General features: G+C 41.2%; 1 protein-coding gene across 1 annotated transcript in view; it reads left to right on the forward strand.

Moving 5' to 3' along the window:
* The first annotated feature begins 2,759 nt into the window (after nt 1-2,759).
* palld (palladin, cytoskeletal associated protein) overlaps nt 2,760-23,898 on the forward strand; it is a 68,905-nt gene continuing 47,766 nt past the window's right edge. The window contains exon 1 of the mRNA XM_030727510.1: nt 2,760-3,752. Within this exon, the coding sequence (XP_030583370.1) occupies nt 2,761-3,752 (992 nt within the window). The 5' untranslated portion in view covers nt 2,760. The remainder of the gene's footprint in view (nt 3,753-23,898) is intronic.

Raw genomic sequence — 23,898 nt, forward strand, 5'->3', positions numbered from 1 at the left:
GTGCCAGTATTCTGGCTGTGAAACCTGAGCCAGGGGCCAAATATAGCCCCACACAGTGAGCAGTTAGGGACCGGGACAGATGGGACAGCAGGCCACTGCAGAGGCAGTACGCTATTGGACCCTGAACCCAAGAGATCCTGCTGACTGCCTGACCAATAAGGCTGCTCTCCTGGAAAGAGAAGCTTCTTTTTCAACTCATTCTTGCTTAAACAAGACAAACCTGGACCCACAAAACCAGGAGAGAGCAAACAGAGGACAAACAGAACACTCAAAGGTATGCGTTCTTCTGTTTTCTGTATTTTACCATTTGGTTCTTTATTGTTTATCAAGTGTGTGGCCTAAATCATTTAATCTGACAGTGACAGTAGCAGTGCAGCTGTTTTTAAATATAGTCTCTCAGTCAATTTCAAACATTGTATATACAGTATCTTGTCTGTCATGTTTTTAAGGACATTTCAATTCCCTTTCACTTAGAATAATTTGTTCTATTAACTATATCAATGCAAGAATGTAAAATATTGTAAAACATGCAATCTAGAAAAGATAAGGAGGTAGTAGTAATGTGGACAGCACAAGTAGTTATTAACATTTTTTCCAGACAGTCTCAATGTCTCAGATTTTCCACATTCATATTTAATCCCCACCATGCTGCTATTATTTTTGCCCTTGGGACACTGTCTAGGTTTAGTCCATTGCCATTACTGTATGTTTGTGCAAGTGCAGCGATACCTGTGTGTGTTTAAAGGTAGCGACCTCTCTCCTGCACTGAGGGTGGGGTTGCAGCACCACAGTGAAACATAGCCCAAGGGATTAAAAATAACAGCTGGTCTTCAGGACGCCATGAGGCGCCGAGCGTCACACTGTGTCTCATATGTAACTACGCCAACAGTTTCACAACATACATACATACATACATCTAGAGTTAATGTTGCGAGAGATAAGAGCTACATGTGAAAGTGATCTATTGTGCATTCAAAAGAAGAGGGGCTCCTGTTTTGACTGCAGTAAACTCACATGTAAGGATGCGTCATGTGGAATAAATATAGTCATGTGGACATCTGTGTGCATGGTTTAAAAAGGCTCAGAGTCAGGCCTTCAGGCACATCTTCAACTTTTTCCAAGGTGCATGGTGCTAAAAGAAAAAAAATCGAGAAAAAAAAATTGTAGTATATAAAATAATGTTGATCATGCCAAAGAATATAAAGTTGTTCTATATACTAGGAGTAGACTGACCAAATTCAAACAAATTCAATGTAGAGCAAAGTATGTTTGTGTGAGATGATATTCGACATGTTACTGATACACAGAGGAATATTGCTATCTAATTAAATATATCTAATTAAAACACACATGCATGGCGCCTGGGTGGCTTAGTGGTGAAGCGACCACATACTGTATACATGCTGCGTTGCGGTGCGGGCAGCCTGGGTTCGAGTCCCGGCCCGACGCCGATTTGCATGTCTGCATGTCTTCCCCAGTATTTTTCCCCCATTTCCTGTCTCTCTCCACTGTCACAAAAAGCCACTGTGGCCAAAAATTAAAAAAAAAAAAAACATGCATACAAACTATGCACTATCATGAAGGGCAAATATGCTTTAGTTTGTGTGCAAATTTACTTCTTAGGAGCATAATTGGAAGCTACAGTTTGTTTTACATTATTCTGTTATTTTAGCTGCTCTTCTGTCTGCTGATCATTCTTTGGTTTCAGTAGGGATGCATCTAAAGATCAGCACATCTCTTTGTGAGCAATGTTTCTTGTTTGTTCACTTTGTAAACTAAAGGCGAGGGTCATCGGATGAAACTGCTGCATAACTTGACCCAGGACATTCTGACAAAGCGAAGGGTTTCACCTGCGGATTAAATAAAAGTCAGTATTTAAAATAAAGTGACACACCTGGTCGCATACATACAGTACAAGTGTTGCCAGAGTTTTTGCTCATAAGTATCAACACCTTAAAGAAATTGGTGGTTGCATGCTTTCTAAGAATTACCTGAACAAATAGTAAATACTGTCCATGTTGTTTTTGATGGCAGAAAAAAAAAAAGTATGTTGGTAGTGTGTTTGGCACTGTCACCTCGCAGTAAGTGGTTTGAACTTGATGGCATCTTGTGGCCTTTCTGTGCGGCATTTCCATGTCCTACCTGCACCCACGTGTATTCTTTAAGGTTTCCTCCTACATTCCAAAGACATGCTATTTAGGTTAATTGGATCTAAATTACCCATAGTTGTGGATGTGAATGTCAATGAGCTCTCAATTTTAGGGATCTGTCCAAGGTATACCCCAACTTTCACCCCATGATACCTGGGATAGGGATAGGCTCCAGTAGTCCCACAACCCTTGGATAAACAGGAAATACATAGATGTTTTCAATAGCCCTTTGGCATAGCATCTTTCGACTGATTTACTGTCACCTAAACTCCCAAACAATGTTTACGTGAGGAAAGTATAACAAAGCACAGAGGGTCAGGATAAAATGTCCTGACAGAAATGGGGTGAGTAAAAAATGCCTGTCATGTTCACCATGATCTCAGTAAAGGCCTTTTGCTAATACCCACCAACTGTGTCCAAACAACACCAGCCTGAGTCATCCTGCCTGCTACGGCTGTGAGAGCAAATGATACGCATAGTAAAGTCTGTATTCTGAGCTTGTCTTCTCTTCTGCCTGTTGGTCATTTCCCTTTTTACAGATGATAACAAACAGTACTGTTGGCTGTGTAAATGTGTGTAATTGGCTGGTTAATTTGTTGTGTATTTCAGGATGCAGGACGGGAGTTGGAATCAGCCACTCCCCATCTCACTGCTGCTAAAGGACCCGCCGCCAGGCGCGACTTTGGAGGGTGATGGGGGCGTATTTTCTGAGGCATCGTCTGATGGTGAACTCTATCTGGACTCAGTGACAGAGCTGGATTCTGGAGATGGAGACTTTGCGGATCTTACCGCCTTCTTAAGTGCAGAAGAGATTAATCGTAGCCTGGACCTGGCCCTGGAGGCCTTTAATGACACATGTGAATCTGAAGATCCAGGCCCCTCTAATCCTACACAGCAGGAGCAGGCTCTCCAATCTGTCCCCTCCCTTTCTATGCCCTCGCAGACTACTGAAAACCTCACCTCAAGCCCGAACCTGCAGCACCAGACCAAAGCCCCTTGCCCAGATGACAACACAGCAGTTAATGTTTCCTCCGACCAGAATGTCCCCCTCAGCAAACCTGTATATGTGTCCAGTGAGGCTCCATCCTCTACTGAGAAGGCTGTGCGTCACAAACCCATCCAGCCAGTGTATAAACAGGATAAACCCAGGCTGGTTCATGAAAGCCTGGAGCTGAATGATCGGGTGGCTTCAGCCACAGAGTTCTGCAGCCGAGCTGCCACATTCATTGAGGAGCTTTCATCCATCTTCAAAGGTTCTGCTCATTCTGAGCCACGGATGGAGGAGGACTCCTCCTCTCCTGATAGTGGCTATCTGACTCCAAGAAGCCAGCGGCCGGTCCCTCAGGGATCAGCCTCAGGTCCCTCTCTGCCTCCTGGCCAGCAAGAGGAGGCACAGTATAACCAGCCAGATACTGGCACACAGCCTGGTGGCCCAGCAGGAGTTGCAGCTTCATCAAGGTACCAAAACTCTGAAGCTCCAATAGCACCTGGACCTCTGTCACCTCCTCGCTTCCTCCAGAAGCTGAAGAGTCAGGAGGTGGCAGAAGGGAGCCCCATTCGTCTGGAGTGCAGAGTAAGAGGAAACCCCCTACCGCTGGTCAGGTAGGGTTTTACATCAACATGTATCTACTATTTATATATATATATATATATATGTATATATATATATATATATATATATATATATATATATATATATATATATATATATATATAAAATCATATTAAAGTTGGTTGATGAAACTAGTAGTCATTGCCTTATAAGCGCTGTTGTTGTGTGTCCTGCCTTGGTACTCATCTGGCCATTTACTCAAACATCCTATGTTTTGGTTTAATGTGCTGTACTATGTAACTATATAGCAAACTGACTGATACTGGATTTTTGGGGCCTATGCCAAACTATTTTACAGAGTTTAAAAATTCTGATATCAGCGCATCTTTTTTTTTTTCAAAAATCTGTTTATTCATGATTGAGAGTATCAAACATCAAGCAGGAACTACACTCCAAAAAAAAAACAAAAGAAAAAAAAAGTACATCCACATGTAATCATGCATAATGTATTTCACACAGCTTAACTGCCCACCACCAGAGGTGGGAAGTAACGAAGTACAAATACTTCGTTACTGTACTTAAGTAGATTTTTTAGGTATCTGTACTTTACTTGAGTATTTATTTTTCTCAGTACTTTTTACTTTTACTCCCTACATTTTTACACAAGTATCTGTACTTTCTACTTCTTACATTTTCAAACAGACTCGTTACTTTTTAACACGTCAGGGAGAAGTTTGCATTTCCAGTCAGTGCGCAGTCAAACAAACGATCTGAGGCTAAATGGAGGAATAATAACAGATACGAGACAATCGTACTGGCCTATCCTCCATCCCCCGGGGCTTAAAGGGTACAAAGGGATTACCGTATTTTTCGGACTATAAGCCGCTACTTTTTTCCCACGTTTTGAACCATGCGGCTTATAGCCCGGTGCGGCGTTTCTGTGGATTTTTCTTTAACCACCAGGGGGCTCTTTAGCAGGATATGAATCATGGGACGTCAAAGTTGGAAATCAAAGAAGAAAGCGCCAACAAGTGCTAGCAGCAGGCACAAAAGAGATTTTTTTCAAACTCCCTCATCATGGAAACCACAAAAAGAACTTCCTATGATGCCGCTTTTAAGTTGAGGGCTATCGACCTGGCACTACAGGAGGGAAATAGAGCCGCTGCACGTAAGCTCGGCGTGAACGAATCAATGGTGAATTGACTTGTTATAACTCAAATTTGGGGTTGTCTGTCCCCCTCTGCTGAGTGCCGAGTAATTGTGGAAAACCAAGAGCGGCGGAGATACCAGCGGCTTATAGCCCGGTGCGGCTTATATATGTACGTTTCCAGTTTTTTCCAAAAAATTTGTAGGTGCGGCTTATAGTATGGTGCGCTCTATAGTCCGGAAAATACGGTAAATACGTAAACCCGTATAATTAATGTATCATTTATAGTGCTATAATCGGGCCGGACCGAGTCCGTAAGTTGTGCTCGCGGGACATGAACAGCTTAGCTAGCGCTACTGAAGAGGAGCGAGCATGAAGGGAGTAACGTGTGGCAGGTAAATGCAACGTTTCTAAATGCTCAACAAATATCAGCAAACACACAAAGTGTGTGCAGTTTGTCACACAGTGTGTCTGCTAGCTAAAAGCAGAGCTGCTGTATTTCAGGGAGAGAAAAGAGAGAGAAGTTCACTCAGAGATGGAGAAAGAGGACAGGAGAGGAAGAAGAGAGGTTAGATTTAAAGGGAAGGACTGGAAAACAAATTGAAGCATGCTAACTTTGTGTAATTCAAAGATTGTATGAAAATACTGTAGTTTAGTGTGATAAACAGGTTAGCTTGTTGTACTGTATTTACAGTAAAGCTCTGTGTTGGACTGGAGCACAGTGTTTGTGTTCATGGTCAGAGTTACAGGTTACATCAGTGCAGCAGAGATGAGTTTGAATCAAAGCTGCTGATGCTGAGATTCATTCACTGAATCCAACATTTCTACAGCCTGTATGCTGTCAGTGTAGGGGAAGGAGATCAGCTCAGATAGCTGTGAAATACTGGGTTACATCTTTGTGAGTTCAGTTCATCCACACAGAGCAGTAAACCTCAGAGCAGCAGCAGCAGGTCAGCTGATCACAGCCTGCACACCAACATCATTTACTGCAGCTCACAATAGAAAGCTGTGATTCTTCTCCCCATGCAGAGCCACTACAGCTGATCTTAGGGTTCCTCCACCTTCTGAATCCCACTGTAACCCCTGAGTATCCTCATGTTTGTGTTTAGGTGGAGGCACAGTCACCCTCTACTATGGAGGACACAGAGAACAGAGCTTTGTTTAAGTTGCCTTTCACAGTTTTTGTCCTACATAACAGATTCAAGCTGAGTGCATTCATTAGGATTAAAATTTAGACTGGAGTAACATTTGTGTTCTCATGTTTATTTTATATAATTACAATAATATATAATGAGGTTCGGTTAGCTTTACACAAAAATAGCAGGTAGAAATGTCTGCCAAAGAACTACTTTTACTTTCTTACTTTGAGTACATTTCAGAGCCTGTACTTTTTTACTTTTACTTAAGTAAAGAAGTTGAACCAGTACTTCGACTTTTACCAAAGTATTTTTGAACACAAGTACTTGTACTTCTACTTAAGTACAGAATGTCTGTACTTTTGCCACCTCTGCCCACCACCTTTAGCTTAGCTGTGATGCTACTCTGCTGCATCTGCTGCAGAAAGACCTGAGATTGTAAACAAACACATTCTTATAATCTCTGTTTCAGTGGGTTAAAAGCAGAAATCTCAGCAAACAAGAACTCAAAACCAAATCCACAGTATCAGCAGCTCTAAGTATAACAAACATGCCCTTTGTAATTTGGTCAGAATGACCCTTTAAGAAGAGTTTGACCCTAAGATGTTGAATCAGTATATTTCAAGAATGCACTGACGTTCTGTTTATGAACTGTCCTCTATATCACAGTGTCAGTGATGTTATACAGAACAACTGTCAGGATCCGGCCTCACTGGCCTGACCGTTACAGATAAGGTGAGCGCGGGGTGCGAGTCACCCGTGTGTTGACAAGCAGAGCACCTGGTCTGAAGTTGGGGGGATTTCCACTCTGTGTAAGCACATTTGTCCTTAGGTACCTGTGCCAGATGAAGCAGGGACACTGTTAATTTATGCCTGGATGAACTGTTATTGCTCTTGAGAGGACGGCACTGCTTTGCCCCCGGTTATTTCCACCAGTTCACCAGAATACTAAAAATACACTCCTCCTCTTGTTTCTAGATATCTCAGACTCACAGCTCAGTCAACACGTTTGCTGTTTACTACAGAGACATACCTGAAGTAACTAAGCTTTTCTCATATTTAAACTATTAAATTTTAATATTCAGAACAATTTCTTCAAATTTCTTTCTCGTGCACATTAACTTTCAGGACCTTTTTCTACATCTCGTGGCGCTTCTTTTAATCATCAAATTGTCTATATTAAATGATCATAGGTTTCAATCTTGCATGTAACTTGGACATTTGGATGTCTTGTACATCACTGTACTTCATCGTGACCTTTGAGCAGTTTTGCCTAAGGCTGTAGCAAGCAAAGCTGTCAGACTCATAGTTAATGTCAAGTGAGCTAAACTGGTATTGTTCATATTTAATGAACCATCCATTTACAAAACAAATAATTAAGAAAAAAAATGAGTATTTCATCAATGCCTGTTTTCCCACATTCACATACTGTCATTATATATCGTTAAAATGGTTGGATCAGACTAGCTCTACAAAAGCACAAAAGTTGTTAGGATCTTAAGTTTTTGGAATGAAATATCAATAATATTTTACTTCTTTATGATCCAGACAACTTGAGGTCTAGAAATGCTTTCAGTTTGCAGTGGGAATATCATCTTATTTTATACAAAATTCATTATTTAGGATTTTTCTGCATTTTTCACACTTCACAGCCATCCAGTCGGCCAGACTGGAATGTTTAGCGGGCCGGTTTTGGCCCCTAGGGTGCATGTTTGACATCCCTTGTCCAAAAGGTCCCGTTGAGTCAAAGTAGTTCAGCTTAAAGTCATTTCCAGTCTCCTGTTTTTATTCCTGGACTCAACCAGAGTAGCATTGCAAAATAATGTGTGTAATGTATCTTAAACTGGACCTTGATGCAGCCCTCAGTTCACCCACTGTTCAAAACAAGCTGCTTTAGCTCCACCTTCTTTGAATCATCTTTCTTCTAATTGGCTGCTTCTTATAAACAGAAGGTTTGAGAAACAAGTGGATTCACAGCCAGAGGTGTGTGCCTGAGATGAGTGTGTTAAGGATATGCCCTCTCTTTGGCATCATACTGTTCCAAGAGTAAGAAAAAAATGCCAGAAACATGCACTGACCTCAAAATTTTAAACTTTGTTTTAACATGAGCATCCGCTATTATAATAGCATATTAAGTATAGCAAATAAGTGAAAGCATAACAAGTCAACTTAAAGGGAGTTTTGAGCAGGTAATTTCATTTTAGGTGTTTGTGTAATCAGAAGCTATAAAGCTCCAAGCCCAAGACATGAATCTTCCCAGTAGGATATAGGGGGCCTCTTAGGTGGCTGTATAAATAGTCAGGAGCCAGGCACAGGAATGCAGGCAATGCAATGATGAGGCGTTTTCAGTCACCCGACTACATCTCCTCACACCTTCTTGGGAAATATGAAGGTAGTGTGTAGGGAAACAGAAGAGCCCAGACACACTGGCAGTGGCTCCATTATATAAGACAGAGAATGAACATAAAGCTGAGAAGAGTGGAAAAGAACAGATGTTAGTTAAATGTCTTACCTTTCCAGTGTAAGCATTACAGCGTGGTTATGATATTTGTACTGCAGAAAGCAAATTGAGTTTTCGTTCTGATACAATAAGATGGAAAGTTATTGATGGAAAGTGAGTGCAGATCTTGGCAGCGGGTTTTCTTATCGATTATTTTGCTCTTGAAGTAACAAGCAGTTAGCATTGTCTGTGCATAAGGGCTCTCACTTCATGTGTTGGCTGCTGATTGTGGACACTAGATGGCAGTAAGTTGCTTACCATTCAAAACGGACGTGCAGCTTCATCTATGAGTTCAAAAGCTATTCAAATAGTTACTTAAAAGGCAAAACTGCCAAAGATCTCTCTGCTGCAAGGCTGGTTATACGTGATGGATATAGGATCTGAAGACTTCTCAGTTAAACAGCATAATGAAAAAGTGACACCCAGTTTCCTGATGTTTTCTAAGACCTTTCCTTGATGTTTCCTTGCTGTTACATATTTCTGCGTGAATGCACATTTCACTTTTTGCTTTCAAAATCAATCCCTCAAAGGTTGAATTCAGATGCCTCATTTCCTTTTAGCGTTCCTCTCTCACAGGCAGCGCCTTTGATGCGCTTGCCAGTTCGAGCAGGTGATGCACCTCTTCACCTCCTCGTCCGCTCGGGCTAATGAGTTGGTGCTGCATGTGCTGATGCAAGCGTTTTGGATGGCCTGTGAAAAAGCATTCCTGGTTTCTGGGTGCTGGGTGCGGTCTTCCGCGGTCAACCACAATTCATCTCGGTCAGAGAGTCTTACGGTGCTGAGCGCCTGGTATTCTTCAGCATGCCCTCTGTCTCCTCACTCACAGTGTTTTATGTAATGCCTGGTTTGTAATGATGCATTTCTGGTATTAGTGTGCATGCGAGTTACATCCTTGCGAACCTGGGCATTTTTTCAGTGTGAGGTCATTTTGGCCTGTTTTTACTTCTTCAAGGGGCTACTTTTGGGGGCTAAGATTAGCTCTTGGCATGAAGAAATAGGGAATGTATTCAGTCCAAGACCCCTGTGTGTTATTAAAGAGAGCATTTCAACACTAAATTGATCATGTGAGGTCTCTGTGCAAAACATCCAACAAGCCGCAGGTGGCTGCTGACGGATGTCTTGCTATTTCAGCGTATTGTAAAGACGACAGAGAAAATCCATCTCCCATTGTGTCATGCCTTGATGCTCTTTCATGTCTTTGCTCTAACTGCCTGCTGTGCAAACAAGGCACTTCAAAACTTCACTTGGAGCTGAATGAAGAGAGATGTGAGGGCGGAGACCGGCCTTGGAGTCTTGGTTTCAGCCAAATACACAAAACCACAGGGGAAACTTTTGGAAGTTGAAAGGCCGTGGAAGACGTCGGCTAAGACATCTACACTAAGCAGCATCTTCATCATCAAGAGGAGACAAAACTTTATTGACTGATGATGGAATTTGCTGTCAAACAGATACAGTAAGATCCTTGTTCAAATAGAAATTGGCTTAAGCTGAGACTGATCGAGGGGATTACAGAAACCAGAAGGCAGAAAGACATAAAAGGGCATATACGGCCGTCTGCCCTGACATTTGTAAACAGTTTCTTGTTGAGTGTGTGGTCTCAGTCACTCATTTCAGGTCATACTATATAAAACATGTCCATTTTGTAAATTTTAGTCATGTGAAATTTGAGAAAGGGAGATTGCCCAGGATCTGCTCACTGGGTAATGACTCGTGATTGACACAAACCACTGGATAACGCCACAGTGTCTGTGGCCATCTTTTATACAGTCTATGGCTGAAACAGCCTGTTTCAGAGAGAGAGGATGAACTAATAGATGTGTGAATCATGCAGAGTTACTTTAGTATAGAATAAAAGAATAGATACAAAATATCAGTCATTGTGTGTATGCTTCTCAAATGACCTTTGTGACAGTCTTCCTCTTTTTTAATAGTCATGGTTCAATCCACAAAACCAAACCACTTGATAAAAAATGTACGTTCCCCTGCAGCCAAAAAGCCAAAGTCAGCAAAGACCAAGTGTTACTTCCTGTTACCTTCTCACATTAAAAACATACTCAGTGAAGTAGTTTTCCTTGTAGTTATCTTTTACAATATATGTCTATTTATTTGCACTGTCAAAGTAACAATGTAACATGCAACAATATGTTCTCTTGTGCTGCTGGGGAAGCTTTAAATTGAGCCTTTATGACAAAATGAGAAAATGACTGAGTTATTACCATGTTAAGAAAGAAGTGGTCATTATTATTTTTATTATTAAAGTGAGTTTTGTTTAGTTTTTTTGGCTACACTTTTGGATTTGACTTCACAGCTATTTTCCTCTTAGCGCTGGATTTCTTACACTTTCTGGCAAACACATAAGTGAGAGATTCAGGTCTGGGATACCAGCTACGTGTTGCAGAAGTAGTTCTCATACCAGCTAACAGCTACTGTAGCCCTTCCTCCCATGTTTTGTGAAACAGACTCAGTATGAGGTCATATCAGGTGACCCGATGCTGACTCATGACGTAGTCTCGCTGTAATGCTGACTGTTTGGCCTGTTTCTGAAAGGCCATAATTTTAAATTCTCCCTCATGGGCTCATTTGATCTCTGCAGGAGGAGTGGAAAGGGAAAAGCACTGGTATTTTTATACCTGCGCTTTTTTAGAAAACATTTGGCAAGCATGATGTCATTTCATATTTAAGCTCCAAATAATGAGAGAACCTGGAGCGGCTGTAATACTCTAACTTAATACGATACGGGAACTATTTTATGGCAGCTTAACATTCCCGAAACATGAAAACATTTAAAAAGGTGGGACTTTAACTACCTTTTCTGAATGGAGATTTTGCAAGTTGATGTGAGATAGTCAGTTTGACGTATTACTCAGTTCTCACCATACTGACAACTGAACTGTGTTCATGAATGTGTGTTATACGTGTGCAGAGATGTATTCAAGACCTGAGAACATTTGAGCTTGTGCACTGCAGGCTGCCAGAAAGTTTCGTGTGGTAACCATAAATAGACAAAGCAGCTTTCATGTAATCTATATCAACCACTGAGCAGACTACACACACACACACACACACACACACACACATACACACACACACACACACCTTTTCCCACCACTAGTTCTGCCATTTTCAGATCTGGACTGCTGCAGATTATGTACATGTACATGTTGAGATAACGGTAATAAAGCATTCTAATGGACGTCACTGACATGTTAATGGAGCTATCCTGTCTAAGCTTCAGTGGTTGCTCCAGCCCTCCGCGAGCTTGGAGACAGAGTGTGAAATTACACCAAACTAGGTGAGACTTTTTTTTTATGAGTTTAGGAGACTCCTGACCTTGACTGCTTGTGACAAATATTGGACACATTCCAGGTACCTCCACATAGGATGTGTGACATACAGTATGTCCATAAGAGAATATATATATATATATATATATATATATATATATATATATATATATATATATATATATATATATATATATATATATATATATATATATATTAATCCAGAGGTTAAAGATGCAATAATAGTAGTTTTGTGCATAAAGCATACGCAGAGCTGGGAGGATTCTGGGCTCATTCACAGCACCATGTTGAAATCACATTTTGTGCTTGGTGGGTGAGACTTTAAACAGCATGAAAAAGGATTTGTCACATTTTTCAACAAATAGACTGATTTATTGGCAAAATATATAAAGGGACATTTTAATTCTGCTTCAAGTATGTGGGCAACCTAGATACGGTCAATAAATCACCACCAAAATAACTATCAGTGGAGAAAGGGTTAAACAAGACATGAGAGGAGAGTGCAATGAGATTCGTAGGGAGTTATATAAGTGGATCAGTGACAGTCGAAGAAGTGGAATACCAGATTTAATGTGAAGCATGTCTGTTGTGGACAAAGGCAGCAGTCATGCACGGCAGGAGGATGGTAATCCAAGACAAGTTCAGCAGGAGGATGGGCAGAGAACACTCCATAAATCTGAACTGTGTACTGAAGCCTCTGCTCCTTTAATGTTAGCAGGCCCCTTTGACCTCATCACAAACATGCACTCACTTACCATTACCGTTAACCAAGTCCATCAAACCTATGATAGACAGTGACACATGAAGACTCAGACTAAACCTCAGATTCTTAAAAAAAAAAAAAAATTCATCTAGTGTATTCTGTACCAAAACTGACCAGGTAGGTCTAGGTGAGGTCTCGAGGTCTGCTGACAGTAACTGCTCAGACACTTAGGTGCTGTCTGTGTCTGAGCTCTCAGGTGAGATTTGTAGCTTTGAGTCATCCGGGCCACGTGGTCTGTTCCACAGCTGGATTGTGAACAGTAAGCAGTGGGTTGCGTTCCTCTGTTCACCTGTTAAATGATTCTGATATTCATCATGCTTGATAAGGCATGGCCATTAGATTCAGCTTAAAGTAATCTGCCTTTTGATGAGATATTTTAGGCTGTTATTTTTTTTCCTGGATGTTGGATTCCTGTGTGGCTGCCAAAGAGCTGTGTTTGAAGTTGAGCCCAATTCAATTATGGATCGCCGACAATATTGAAGTGGTGGAATTTAGTGCGTGCTGTTATAGGAGTTTGTGCCTCTCAAGTGTTATTATGTGTACAGATATAGCTGCAGACTCTGCTGGTACTTTAAACTATAAAATGCGTGTATGTGTATTGTCCACTTGGCAGTGCATTGTGCGGAGAGCAGATTCTGCACCCGGATGGTTGTTTTACGAGTAGACGAGAGGTCAAATGGGACTCATAAAAACAAGCTCAAGTCTTCCTTCCCATGTACATGTGACAGGATAACAGCTGTGCGAATGTTAAACTGTCTTACACAGAAACTCAATATATGCATCGATGTTCCTTCGTTTGTCTTTTGCCTGTGACTTGAATAAAATATCCCTGCCTCTCCACCCTTTTCTGTTTAGTACTGAGGCTGATATCACGGGGAGCGACAGTTGGCGTGGGGGGTCCGTAGGATTTGGTTTCATATGAGGGGAAAGGGGAGGTGGAAAAGAGGAAGATGTTTAATGTCAGGCTCGTGCGCCTGATGTGAGCTCAGATCTAAGTCCATAAATTTAGTGGGAGGAGAAGAGGTTACAGAGTTCATTCAGACCATGTCTACAAAAACTTCAGCCTTTGGCTCTGTTGGCTCTGTCTTCCAGTCTTTTTCAGTTTTCAACACAGCAGAATTGTAGGGTGTTTCACTTCTGATTCATGTGCATCCAGTTCATGAAATGTCTTATCAGCTTTCCTCACACTTCCACCCTCACAGTGTCTCAGGGTGGCTAAGAATTGGCTCTTGAGATGTAAATATTCATGGGAAGTGATACTGAGGTGCATTACTTGCTGGCCTGTCACAGAAGCATTTGTTTTTGTACTTCGCATGTTTGTAGCAAGGGTGGTAAAAGGGGGATCATTTGTTTTTTTCTCTTGTATATTAACTTGTGTTGGTCTACAGATGTCTGGAGGTTTGCTGTTTCCTTTGTATAAAAACTCTCTTGGGTCAAAACTGGCACCTGGCTTTTGTAACCAACAAGAAACCAACTATGAAGGATGAAGTATTATAGTCGGTATAAATAAATAAAGGAAGTGAACGGTTAATCTAACAGAGAACCAAAATAATAGACACCCCAAATGAATAAAAATTTATAAGATAATAATGAAAATTAAGGAAAAGAATGTTTCTTTAAATTCCTTTCTAAACATGTGTCAGTGGCTGAAACAGCTACCTAGCATGCCTGTATTAGCTGATCATACATCCAACATGTCTTTGTCTGAATAAACAGCTGAAACAGGTAATTAACATTATGAAAAAGAGCTGAAAATTCTGGGTTAAAATCATGGACAGTATCAAAGATGGACATAGCCATCGTGATGTCACACAAAATGGGCTTGTTCGATGGATGTTTCAGTGTAAATGTGCCACTGTGTTAGCTTTTTGGATCAAAAGTGACCGTATTTGAATGAAGGCACGGTATGCTAAGTTGTCTGAAGTAGTAGTAGCAAGATTTGTTAGCAAGATGTGTTCATAAACTGTGTCTTCACCTGTCAGCCGCACTCCTAACTCCAGTAGGGAATGGGGGGGCATGGTCAAACACTGTTTGCTTTTCAAAGTAAACATCGCGCCTTACCGCTGCAGCTAACACACAAAAAAAGGGTGTTTACTTTGAAAGTAAAGTGTGTAACACAAACCATTTCCGTGGCTACTTTTGAGAAGAGTCATATCGAAGAACTAAAGAAATGTCAATGTCAAAACAAACAGGTATCAGCACCTGGAAAATATCCTTATGTTAAGTGTCCACAAATCTGTGGATCTCCAATTGGACTTAGGAGCCATCGTAGGGCTCACGACCACAAAGGAGACTGATGAGATATTGGCGCTTAACATGGATCTGTTGCTTGTGACGGCCAAACCTACCAAAGCCCTCTTTGTAACCGATTTTACTTAGCAGTAAGCTCCAGCAACCACTCAACTGCTGGTTGGGGAATATATACTTTTCCCTAGCAACTGTAGCTTAACAGGGGGTCACTGGCCAGTCCCTAGGCCTGTGTGGCTGGGGCCTAACCATAATTGACTGATTAATCACAGTGCAATTGTAGATTAATCACAAGGTAATTGTGGACTAAAAATTAAGCCCATAAACTCACTAGAAAAATGTTTAATGAGGTCACAGAGAAAGGGAGCTGAGAGCTGCTTTACCACATTTTCAATACAATCATGTTTTTTTTTTTTTTGCAACAAGAGGAGTCGCCTCCCGCTGGCCATTAAAAAGAATGCAGGTTTAAGGCACTTCCGCATTGGCTTCACGTCTCTGTCCATCTTTCTATTGTCCAGCTTACGGTGCTGTGGGGGTATCAGACGAAAAAGATTTCGCCCTTGCAGTAGGTGAGTCATTGTGTAACCGCACATATGACAACACATCTGCTCAGTGTGGTTCGAATATTGCATTAATTGTTGTTGCCAGGAATTTATGATACATACCTAAAATTAGTGGTGACGCAGGCTGCTGCGTTACCTTCAGAGGAAATTACTCAGACACTGGAGGTCAGTAGTTGCGGTTATGAAAGAACTTCTGTAAATTGATGAAATTTGGTGAAGCACAGGCTCTAACAGAAGCACTCCCACAGGTGTGAGTGCATGAGGAAGGGCTTTGGTTAATTAAAGTCACGTCTACCCACAACTAGTTTTCAGGGAAAAACAAAAGCCATAAACATATGTAACCTCAATAACAGCTCGCCAATTAGACATCTGACCCACTTCCTTCAAGTACAGGCCCCATGCTGCTCCTTAAATATGTGGACTCATTTATTTTATGTTGCTGATATGTTTAATTTTTGGGCTCTTCTGGAAGTTGCTTTTGTTGGTTTTCATGCTGGATTTATTTGACAGTTGGGACGATATATTGTACTCACAGTATGACATCATTAGAGGACATAGCCTCTGTTTTTGTTAGTGTCATTTGGTCTCCTTGGAGCAAAAACAGGAGTTGCCATGACAGCATGGCCTCCGTTTTTGTGATGTCAACTGACCCCTTAAAGACCTTTTTAAACAGGACGTTATGTGTAAGTGGGTCTCTGATTTATTTATTTATTTATTTATTTGAATCTCTGATTTAATGCATGTGCGTGTTTGGTTGTTTGTGGTGGAACTTTGTGTGAAGGCTTTGTTGACCTGTGTTTGTATATTTATAATGTAACATTTATAATATAATGTTTATAAACACCGCCTGATATGTTGTTGACTTGATTTTTCTAAATTTCCTGCCATCTGAGGGCAAGAGCAGGAAGACAAAAGCAGCGGGCCTGAGAGGGCTACTGTCAGATACTCAGTAATTAATGGGAACATCGAGAGACTGTAAAACCCCTTCTTCTCATTAACTCAGGTTTTATAGTCACTTGAGGGGGGGGGGGGGGGGGGGGGGGGGGGGGGGTATGGTGCTTTTCAGGTTTTTATCACTACAAATGAGAGCAAATTCCTTCACAAACCGCATAATGGCAGGGTGTGCAGGAGAGACAGGACATTCAGTTCTTTCAGTTTTACTTATATAGTGCCAAATATATTTGTCATCTCAAGGTACTTTATATTTTTAAATAAAGACTCTACAACATTATAAAGTGAAATCAGTGCTCCCTATGAGTTAGAAAAAAAAAACTCAGGTAGGATAGTTACCATGACCAGTTGGGGTGTGAAGGATCAGAGACTGTGGGAGAGGAAAGACAAAAAAAATTAATGAGGTGCAATTGTGGAATATAAATGCATGGGGAGTAAAAGAGAGGAGAGTAAGGCGAGAGGTGCATCATGGGAGGTCCTCCAGCAGTCCAGAGAATATCAGGAATGAGTCATGAGACCTGAACGTTAACATATTTTTGTGCTTTTAGTTCCCTCATACCTCATCTCCTACAGTACCTTTGCTGCTGAAAGTGCTAAAAGTATGAATAGACAAGTTAAATTGTTAAACAGTCAGTGCTTTTTGTTATTGGGTTTTTGATTAGGTGCCTGAAATAACAGACATTTTTTTCCTTGTTTTGCCAAATAACATGTCAGTAATAACCCACAGTGAAGTTTGAAGCTATTGCCTGTGTGAGCATTTGCTAGCTAGTGGCTAAATGTGTCGACAGAGGTTGGCGGGAAGATTCAACATCAGAAGCTTGGTGGTGGTGACAGTGAAGTCATGCTTGCAACATGATGCCTGTACCCAAAACAGTTTTGTAAGTTTTTGAAAGTTACCTTAATGTAGTTCTAATCGAGGCTGTAGGAAAGAGCAATAACATCTGTGGAGAGAAAAAAGTGAAGAATAAAACATCCTAAATATATTTAGAATTTCAAATGAACTTTATAAAATAACTTCATGACTTTAATGCTTTGCCTTGACCCACATTACATAAATCAATTTTGTCCTGTATTATTTAATGCTAGAATATCAAATTTAATGAAAACACATTTTAGCTCTAGCTCTATATTCAACCCTCCTCCTTTATCTTTATACCCTCGGTGTTGAAGTGAGGTCCGGGGGGGTCTGTAAATCCAACGGCTGCATCATTAGGAATAAGCACACGAAGAAGACCCACTTCCACTATGAAGGTCAAGTGACTTCCGGTACAGACCAGCTTCCGCTACGGAGTTCCGGTATGGAGTTGAGGTATGGCGGCGCCCTCTTGCCTGCAGCCAGATACTCTGTATGTACACAAAACACGGCGACAGTGGAGGATTTTAGGTTTCTGGTCTAGCCCCAAAACTCTCCAAAAGTTGCTGACTTCACCGGAAAAAAGTTGCTAAATTTGTCGCTATTCGCTTTTTGAAAAAATAGTCGCTAGGGGTGTATGAAAAGTCACTAAATCTAGCAACAAAGTTGCTAAGTTGGCAACACTGTTTTGATTGTCTCTTTAGGGGCAGGGGCAGGATAACTGACATATTTCTATTCAGGATTCTTTAATTTAAAACTTTATCAGAAGGAAAAACTTTATATTTGATCCTAAATGCAGAGAAGGTGTTTGACTCCTGAACCCAAACTGGGAGGTGGTTCCACAGACCTGAAGGGTCTGCTCCTCAGCCTTCCTTTAAAAACTCCAGGAACCACAAATGAGCCTTTCCAATGAGAAAATACTGATGCTATGAGGTCGATAAGTTATGATTTTTTGTGACAAGAAGAATTTTAGAAATTGGAATATGAAAACTGTTGCTTGATATACGTTCTTCTCATTGTAAATTTTTATATAATCTAGTAACATGCCAGGAGCGGGCCATCTTAGTAGCAAGCACCACAAATAAGCCCACCTGCCACGTCCCACTGGTAAGTGCTTCCCTAACGGCGACCAAAATATCACAAGTTCAGCCTGCCTTGAAGCCTGAGTAGAGCCCCTGCAGAGAGCGAAGCACACCGCACCCTTTCATTCTGCTGTGGATTGTGCATCAGACATCAACCCTCTGACTCTAAACAAACCACCAGTACCACATTTATGTCTACCGAACTAGATGAATTTGAAGCTAAGAGTGTTTGAGATTATTATGGTCTCATTGTGTGTGTATGTGTCTGCATGGGTGTGTACAAATCATGACGTACCCACACTGCTCACAGTAGCCACAGCCATCTGTCTTGTGCTTGCCAGGTGCTGCCAACTCAAAGTGGTCTATTTGGACTTATCCGGGCTATTTTTGTTCAGACCTAACTTGGCTTTTTAAGTGGCCTATTTAATCCTGACATGTGGGATTTATTAAGTAATGGTCAGTATATTTAGTGGCCTCTCTCTTTGGGACACACTGTATGTATTGTAGCACTGCCATCTTTTATTTTGATGATATCCCTCTTCCTGCAGTCACAGATCAGAGGCCCAGAGGTTTCCATGGTGGCAGGGTCATTTGGCTTGAACCCAGGCCCCTCTGTGGTGCTTTTGATGGTCAGCAGACTGTGGCTGGGATCCGTATAGGAGCAGACGTTTTGCTTTTTGTTTGGGTGACAGAGTCTAGAAATACACAACCAAAAAAAGACTGTGGGTTTACTTGTTACAATCCATGTAGGCCACAAAATGTTTCTCAACAGAAGACGTTTACCTGCAGCTTTAGAGTGGCAGTGAGTTTGAATGGGTTGAGTAGGATTTATCCTCACTGTAGAGAACACGAAAACACGGAGACATTTCAACCAACCGCTGGAACTACGTGAATGAATTCAGTGTGGCCAGCTGTGTTGCAGTTTTTGTGTTTTAAATGAGTCTTAAATGTATTTTTTTCTGCTCTTCTGTCTTGTGTGGAATTTGGCAGCCTGGGCTGCTCCCTCCCTCCCTCTCAGCCCTCCGCTCAGTTTGAGCATTGTGTATGTGTCTGTATGACTGTGTGACTCAGAGTGGCTGTCCTGGTGCGAGAGTGTCAGTGTGTGTCACGCTGTCAGGAGGAGAAGCTCTGTGTGAAAATTGCAAGATCAAGGGAATCTGAATGAGTTTGGTTTGTCTAACTGGGAACCGCACAGCAGCTCAGGTAAGTTTGGACAACAATCTCAATGCCATCTGTCAGCATAATTATTAAGCGGAAGTCGAGCTTGTGTGATGAATCTCTTTGATTTGATCTTCAGCCTCATTGAACATCACTATAATAAGGGTAGACTCACCCTGAGTTAAAGTAGCTGAGGATTTGGGTTTTTTAGGAGAATATTTCTAATTTTTGACTGAGGAAAACTGTAATATACCTCTCTGGAGCAACACCTGGTAAAATGTGTGTATTTTTCATGAGAATGAGTGAATTAATTAATCTGTAAATTATACAATTTATGTTGATTTTTCCGGGGCCACTCATGTCACTATAAGAAATTAGGTTGATGTGTTAATGTGTGTGTGTGTGTATGTGTGTGTGTGTGTGTGTGTGTGTGAGGCGGAGGATATCCCCCTGAGTGCCGAGGTGTGTGCATTTGTAGCTCAGCTGCTGCACATGTCTGTCACTATTTCAGTTGAATGCATACACACACACAAACAGACACTCGTGTCAGTCACTACAACAATTAATTACTGCACTGACAAATGCAATTAGCATCCAGTCTCTATTATTCCTGCTAACCACAGTATGAATTTCTCAATAATGATTCAGACTGAACCATTTGCCTGTTTGGCACAGCGACACTGAGATCTGCTCTCTTGCAGTGGACAATGCCAGTTAATGGACTTAGTTAAAATTCCTTGGAGAAAAATATCCTTTCGATTCATCCGGTCAGAGCTTCGACTGTCATGTGCAGCTGTCTTCTGACTGGAATATTCCAATGAACTTTGACCCATGATGCTGTGCCACCATTAACCTCCATCAACAGAGGCCTTCTGCTTCTTTATTAAGCCGGGTTTCTCCATATATCAACTTTAATCAAGACATGCATGTTCTTCAGTCATGCAGGAGAACGTTTAAACTGAGCTCTTGTGTTTATTTTTCAGTCCAGATGAAAACACTCAAACAAAACGACTGCACCATAGAAGAACATCATTTACTTTGGCTGTGACTAGAGCATAAACACTTAGTAATGAAGAAATCCTTTAACAAATTTGAATGCCATTCTAAATTATTTCTTCCCTGGGAGCTTGAATTGTATACATTTTTTTTTTTTTAACTTGAAGATAGAACCCCCACAATAAACTGACTAAATCTTTCACAGGTCATGGCCTTGCAGGAGTGTTTACACAACCAGCCCATTTAAAACAACATTAGCATTCATTTATACAGTGTTGTCATTGGAACAAGATGGATGTTAGCTTTAGCATCAATTGGATTCAGCTCAATTTAATAAAAAAATTTATTTATATAGCACCAACTCACAGCAACAGTTCTCTCGAGGTACTTTATATTGTAAAGTAAGGACACTCCAGTGAGAGATCGAACCCCAACAATCAGAAATCCCCTATGAGAAGCCCTTGGCGACAGTGGGGAGGAAGAGCTCCCTGTCAATAGGAAGAGACCTCTGGCAGCAGGAGGATCTTTAGCTTGCTATATGTGCTTCTAGTTGGTAAGTTTAACTTTATGATTTTTGATGCTAGGGTTTATCAGAGCACCTGGACCACAACAATGAGCTGAAAGATGCTAAATGCTATTTTCAGAGGATGGAACATAAACAATGCCTTTGAGATTTTGATTATTTAGCAGGACTAAGAGTGTATATCTCTGACAGCTGCCCTGTAAGGTTATTCTTAGCCAGCTAAATGGTAACTCGCATGCGCTAGCATTCTGAAAGTAACAATACAGTGATGATAAGCTCATCCATGCCCACACTACCAGTTTTTCCAGGTTTCTCCTACATTTTAAGACCATCTCCTGCCACCCTCCCCTTTTTGGCATTTTCCTGGGAAAGTCCTGTAATTTGCACAACCCTCAAACTTTATAATGAATAACTGGAATACATGCGTCCACAAGTTTTGTATTTGTCTAGTGTTACCCAAGTTGCCAGACTGTCTATGAAGCACAGCCTATATACATAATCCACACAAAATTTCAACACACCTGTCGGGCAGCACACCACCAGATTCAAGGATATGCGTGGCTGCAGTTAGACCAGTTAGATGTTTGCTATTTTAGCTGCCTTACTGCCAAGATACAGTAAAGAGAGACTTTATAACAGACAAAAATAAAAAATAGAGAATTAAGTGATCCATGTAACTCGTCGCATGGGTGTGACAGGGAGTTATAGACTTTGGTACAGTTTGGTACAGATTTTGACCAATTTGAGCTTCCAGAAAAAATAACTCATACAAGAACTGCTGTAAAACACAGATGACACCTCCTTCCCGCCATATTAAATTAGGCAACTACAAATCATCCTCCAAGCTGGATGAATAGTGCTGGTCTCTGTGTAGACAGCTATGTGCAGGGGCGGTCTACAAAGTACTAATCTGGCAAAATGGAGATGCTGTTAAAATACACAGTTTACTCAGTCTACTGTCACCAAAATTATTTTACACATCACTGGCCCTCTTTTTGTTTCTATATAGATCCTAAATGTGGGGGGAAAAAAATGTCATTTTGCAAACTTTTCTGTTGGTGAAAAATATCAATCCATCAAATAGCAGTTGTGTTATATGGATCATGACATTCTGCATAACATTTGATGGTGTAAAAAAAAAAAACAAATAGACTGGTCGGATCTGCCATTGCCATCAATAAATGCACAAAGTCATCCTGTTAGTACGGTTAAATGAGTCCAGCTTTAACCCTCTGAGGTCTAAGTCATCGTCTGTGATGACCCCACCCCCAACCCTAACCCCAATCCTAGGCAATCAGAATAATTCAATTTTTATTAAATTGTCCTCCCAAGTCTTGGGCTAAAATAATCATTCTAACTAACGCACAACTATTCACATGTGTCAAAAAAAAAAAAATCTGTTTTACTTTTTCCAAAATTCCATCAGTTCAGTTCAATTCAGTTCAGTTCAGTTAAATTCAGTTTTATTTATATAGTGCCAAATCACAACAAACAGTCGCCTCAAGGCGCTTTATATTGTAAGGTAAAGACCCTACAATGATTGTGAAAATAATAAAGATATCCAAACCTTTTTAAAGGTTAACTGAATAATCCGTTAATTAGGTAAATTAAACTTTCGGAAATACAAACTGCTACCTGGGGGTGCAGCTAATTGGTGCATTATGCAAGAGTCTCATTACTTAATGTATTTAAGGAGAAGTGTGGTGGAAATATTTTGAGTTATTGATTCTGTGCTTTTGGACTTTTGACTGGAGCTGGATTGATTGCTGGTTTCATTCAACATCTGTGAGGAACAGGAAACCCAGTATGCTTTCTATGTTGTGTTTGCATAAACTGGGAGATTTGTCTGTCGAGGATAATAAAACCAACACTGCTCGCTATAGTTTGGGTAGTTTCAGTTGACCTCTATTGTAGTTTGTAATTAGGGATAAAGACAGCCTGGATGCCGCTCTTCTCGTCCAGTTGAACCTTGGTTGAGTTCTGTGGTCTATAAGCTTGAAACTCAACACTGAGAACCAACTTTGAAGGAATACAAAAACATCTGAGGAAGTAGTCTGCCCATGCTTTACATCCTATATCAATTACTGAATGACTTGTGTGCATTTTGCATTCTGGCCACTCCTTCATCTTGCCAAGGTCATCTTAGTGATTGAGCCCTCCTCCTCTCTTTTTTTTTTCTCTTCCCTCTGCGCTCTGGCCTTCATCCGTCTGGGTTTGTGGTGAAACTGAGCTTTGCTTCATAAAATTTTCCATCAACAGCGGCAAATAACAACAGGGTCAGATGAGGAGAGTGCGGCCCTCGGCACGCACTATCGAGGCCAGGGCAACAGCCTCTGGTTTGGCCTGTCCTGTGGAATGCTCTCTTCTTCTGTATGGGGCTAGGTTAGCACAGAAAGCACCCAGCGCTATTCGAGCGATCATCTGGCCTCAATTGTCTTCACTGAAATCTGTATAATTGCTTTCTCACATGCTATTATTGTTCAGAGAGTTGGTGACAGGCTGTTTGATGGTGATGGTGGGATGTTTAATCACCCTCTTGGCTGTGTGCCCTTGGGGGGGGGGGGTGAATGAAGAGGTGAGGCGTTACTCATGAAGCCTGCTCATTCTCGGCTATTTTGTATGCATGTTCTGAATATTTGTGTTTTATAATAGTATTGTGTTAAGAGGAAATGGGTGGTAAATCTGCACTCTGCCAAGAAATTTGTACCTTCACTCAGCTTTCTCTAACACACCCTGCTTCCCCTCCAAATCCTGCTGCTCGTGGCTCAGTTTGTTCAGTGTATACTGCACCGTTGCATGTGACTCAACAAAGCCCCCGCCCCCCACCCCCCCCCCCCCCCCGCCCCCCACCCCCCCCACTGGTAAAAAAAAAAAAGCTCCATGCTGTTTAGGCCTATCATGATGTTCAGCACATTCCACAGAAATAGAGAAGGGATTAAACAAACATTACCGTTGGTCTCTAAATGAGTTTA

This window comes from Archocentrus centrarchus, chromosome 4, assembly GCF_007364275.1.
Source record: "Archocentrus centrarchus isolate MPI-CPG fArcCen1 chromosome 4, fArcCen1, whole genome shotgun sequence".
Taxonomy (NCBI): domain Eukaryota; kingdom Metazoa; phylum Chordata; class Actinopteri; order Cichliformes; family Cichlidae; genus Archocentrus; species Archocentrus centrarchus.